Genomic DNA, 4,121 nt, shown 5'->3' with positions numbered 1-4,121 from the left:
ATATTATTTAAAAATATGTTATTAGACAACTATGAAATTTTAATAATTCATTCAAAATATTAATGACAAATCAAATTTTAATTATAATTTAATATTTATATTAATTATAAAAATATTCTGAGAGATATATAAAAATCTAACCGAAATTAAAATTATTTATATAAAATAATGTATTAATTTAGTAACAAAGCAATTTTGAAAATCGTATAATCTCCCTCTTCAAATATAGTTGTGTAATTTTCCAAACACTTTTGACAAAATATAAAATTTTAAAAATAAGTATAAAACTTAAAATGATAATGTTTTAAATTTTTCAAAAGGTATAATCATAGATAATAAAGAATAACTTCTTGAAATGTAACAGGAAAAAAACAAACTATGCTATAAAATTAAAGTAATCTAATATTTTAAAGTCTTAATTTAATAACAAAAATAAAGAAAACTTAATATCATAACATCCAAAAAATATTTTATATCAATAAAATTTACTAAAATAATATGATGGATGCTACCATGTATACAATTTACTAATATAATAGATTTATATTCACAATATATAACACTAAAATTAAAATTATATACTTAAAATATTTATAATAAATCAAAAGTATACATTCATAAAATGAAAAATATAAAATCTAGTTTATATTAAGCAACTCTCTCATTATTAAATGAAATTCACGTACTTATAAAAAACAAAAGAGGTTTCTTCTGTATCCAAATATTTGGTTGATAAGAGCAGAGGCAACACTATGGATATTCATAGACTTCTACAGTATACATCATAGGGAAACAAGCGCTGGATAAACAACAAAACCTTGTTGAAGAGTTGTGTATGGGTTACTAGAATAGTCGGTTCTGGGAAAAGCCTTGCCCTCCAATTTCTTAATGGCTAATATACCTAGGTTGCAATTGCATGGTCCCCAAATTGTAAAAAAATTTATTAAGATTTTCTTTAAAATGTTTGTGGCTCCAAAGTACATCGAGGACATGCATTGCATATACACAGTTTTTGCTTTTGCGCACTATATAAAACGTTTTGCTGAGTTTTTGATTTAGTAGTGCTGGTGATGAGTTAGCTTTAAGTATCCTTATATGTTAAATTATACTTGCTGATCTTTCTGGGTTGTGAATATAAAAGAAAAGATCGATAAGTATTCGCGGCATATCACGGGAGTTCAACATTAAACTGCAAGTTAATGGGCTGCAGATTTATTGCTACTGTAAGATCATGCAAAGTAGAGACACAAGACTTTAACCAGAACTTTATTTTCAATGCATGGTCCCTTTAGTCTCTAAAGTCGTGTGTCTCTACTGTGCATTGTTTACTCAGATCAAGGGGAAGGTGAAACTAAGTGGTACACAACCGCTTGAGACATACCAGAGTAAAACACACAAAACATTGGAGCTTAGGAGTGGCAGAAGTTTTATGTCCATGGAGATTATATCTGTTCTGTACCTGAGCTTTTGACTTCTCACTTTTCAACTTGATGTAAATAATCAAATACAGATTTTTTTACTCGTTGGTTTGTCTAGTGATTCAGAGAAATTAATCTCAAAGAACATTCTTCTTCTTCTGGCTATAAAATAAGAAGTTCAAAAGTTACAAAATAGTCAACGATTCAACCTTTTTTCCATTCCAATAATCTTATTGAAGATAAAATGTATATAGATAATGATTCTATAAAAATCAAGAGCAATCAACATCTCATATTAACTGTAAAACGCATCTGGATATACACAATTTCACAGAAGATTTATATGTACAAGTGATTTCTCTCTGTATTATTTTATCATGCAAAGACTCACTGCCTCTTTTTATTCTCTTAGCCAGTTTCATCAAATGCCATCACCTGCAATAATTAGATTGCAAATTGGGTAGGTAAGAAAGGATGATTAATTCTATATGACTGCTGTTAAATTCTACACGATTTGATCTAATTTAATATCTATGAAGGAGACTGATGGCACATTCCACCAAACCTTAAGTTTTGAAACATTTTAGAAAGCAACAAGATACCTTTCCACAGACGGGGCAGGTTTCACTTCTCTCCATCCATTCATAAATACAGCTAAGGTGAAAATGGTGAGAGCATTTGGTGATAATCTTTGGATTCTCTGGCGTGTAATCTGCACATCACGAAATGGAAGATTAGTGATAACCAAATATTACCTCAAAGTACTAGCAACCTCTGCTTCAAGATAAGTTACATGAAATCACAAGAATCAACTAAAGGTTGCAATACGTTCTTATGTGGCCTCTAGAGAGTATCGACACAGTTTCGACCTCATTATTTGACAAAAAGCTATCCTAAGAATGCATCTCTTTATACTCTTCCTCATGAGGTAATAAAGTATCAAGAGAAACATATAAAGTGAATTCAAAGAAACTACTAATGTACCATCAAGGCAGGTTGGGCAGATATCCTCATCATCCGAATCTGCGTAAGAAAGCTGTAACTTCGACTTTTCATCGGTGGGTGAACCTTTTGAATACGCTTCTTTCGAACCATCTTCGTAACCAGACTTGTTCCGTTTGGCTCCACCTCCAGAAACTTCAGAGCTCATTTCAGTATCACCTCTTAACGGTTCTGCTTCTTCCCCCGAATGGCTTGATCCCTTAGCAAAACGGAAGTACCTAGGATCAGCATCGTAAGGCAACGGCCTCGGAGGAGAGTGATAGACATCAGAGAGAGATGAGTCATCAAATGAAGTTGTGGAACTCATCACTGTGGCAGCCTCCACAGTTGAAGGTATTGGATGCATTCCACCTCTGTTAAATATCGATGCATACTGCAAAAAACAGGTGCATACAGCAATAAGTAAACTTTCATTTGAATTACAAGTAATACAATATAAGGAGAAGAAGAACATACCAAACCCATGAAACTCTGGAGGAAGCAGTTAAGGCAGGGACAGTTCCTAGACATTGAAGTGTTTGGATTCGCATAGCTCTCAAAGAGATCAACTTGAAAGCAGCAACAGAGAGCTCCCATGTTTCCAAGCAAACAGAAGCAAATTTATAATGAGAGAGAAGCTAATTCCACAGAAGATGTCTCTCTGCCTCCCGCAAAAAAAAAAAAAAACAGAACCTCTCCCTCTCTCTTGTCCTGTAAGAGAAACAGATTTTTTTTAAATGAATCAATTGGAACAGTTATAACAATTTATTTTTTTTTAAAAATGAGACTCTGCCGTGGTTTGAGGGTAAAGATTCATTATTTTTATATTCGATCATCAGAATCAATCCGATATGGGATTATGAGCTGATCATTTAGCTTAAGAACAAAAGGGTTTTTTTTGGAACCGATCCTCTTGATCATCAAAAACATTTTTTGTTAAGAAAACAATGAAAAAACAGAGGAATCGAAGAGCACCTTTTGAGATAAGAGGCTTGAGAAAATCCAGAAGCACGGAGAAAAATTCAATGAGAATCTGTTGACTAATTAATCGATTGCAAGGTTCTCTAAGTTTGGTCGGAAAAGTGCAAAATGCTTTCTTTCCTGGAACGATTCTCTCTTCGTATGTTTGTCTTCTTCTACCTTTTGATCCATAGGTTTTGGTTGAAACTAAAACCAGGATAACTAATTGGTTTCGGAAACCATCCCTATACTTTCACCTTTATTTTATTCTTACCTAAATAGTTATAAATAAAATATTTACTCTCTAAATTAACCCCATAATTTTTGTATTACCAAATTCAACACAGTTTTTTTATAACTACCCGAATCCGACCCCAGTTAGCCCAGTTAGCTACGGAAACAATCTTGGATTCGAGTCAAATGCTGGTGTAGAGACCACATGGCCACAAAAAGAATTCTGGAAAACACCCCTTATATTTTATTTTTAAATAAATTAAAACTAAATCGAAATTATGGGGAAAAGACTAAGAAACCTAAAAAGCAATATCATTATTTATCCACTCACTTACAATTAACCCGACTCTACATGAGAATCCGATCCTTGTTCTAATAACCCTAGATCCTCAATTCCCTTCTCATCAACATTTTCTTCCATTTCCATAACCAACTACGATCTCTGTTTCTCATCTCCCTCTCATCACTAATCAAGCATAACCATCTTCAATCTCATCCCCAATTCCAATTTCGTGTCACACATTCACC

At 32.7% G+C, this 4,121-nt stretch overlaps 1 protein-coding gene across 1 annotated transcript; it reads right to left on the bottom strand.

Annotated features, from left to right (window-relative positions):
* Positions 1-1,611: 1,611 nt before the first annotated feature.
* LOC125594175 (E3 ubiquitin-protein ligase At3g02290-like) lies at positions 1,612-3,579 on the bottom strand. The gene is made up of 5 exons (XM_048770486.1): positions 3,375-3,579; positions 2,877-3,110; positions 2,403-2,793; positions 2,021-2,130; positions 1,612-1,853 (listed from the first exon to the last, which is right to left on the bottom strand). Exons 2-5 carry the CDS (start codon positions 2,994-2,996, stop codon positions 1,827-1,829), a joined length of 648 nt encoding a protein of 215 aa, XP_048626443.1. The 5' UTR covers positions 2,997-3,110; positions 3,375-3,579; the 3' UTR covers positions 1,612-1,826.
* Between the last annotated feature and the right edge of the window lie 542 nt (positions 3,580-4,121).

The sequence above is a fragment of the Brassica napus genome (genome assembly GCF_020379485.1).
Source record: "Brassica napus cultivar Da-Ae chromosome A4 unlocalized genomic scaffold, Da-Ae chrA04_Random_11, whole genome shotgun sequence".
Classification (NCBI taxonomy): domain Eukaryota; kingdom Viridiplantae; phylum Streptophyta; class Magnoliopsida; order Brassicales; family Brassicaceae; genus Brassica; species Brassica napus.
This window is presented reverse-complemented; position numbering and strand designations above follow the sequence as displayed.

What these genes read in the sequence shown, in the direction of transcription:
- LOC125594175 (XM_048770486.1), bottom strand. Translation starts at nt 2,996, where the DNA reads ATGGGAGCTCTCTGTTGCTGCTTTCAAGTTGATCTCTTTGAGAGCTAT. An exon ending in TCCAGAGTTTCATGGGTTTG is followed by an intron (nt 2,794 to 2,876) that starts GTATGTTCTTCT and finishes TGTTTTTTGCAG; the next exon opens with TATGCATCGATATTTAACAG. An exon ending in CCTGCCCCGTCTGTGGAAAG is followed by an intron (nt 1,854 to 2,020) that starts GTATCTTGTTGC and finishes TAATTATTGCAG; the next exon opens with GTGATGGCATTTGATGAAAC.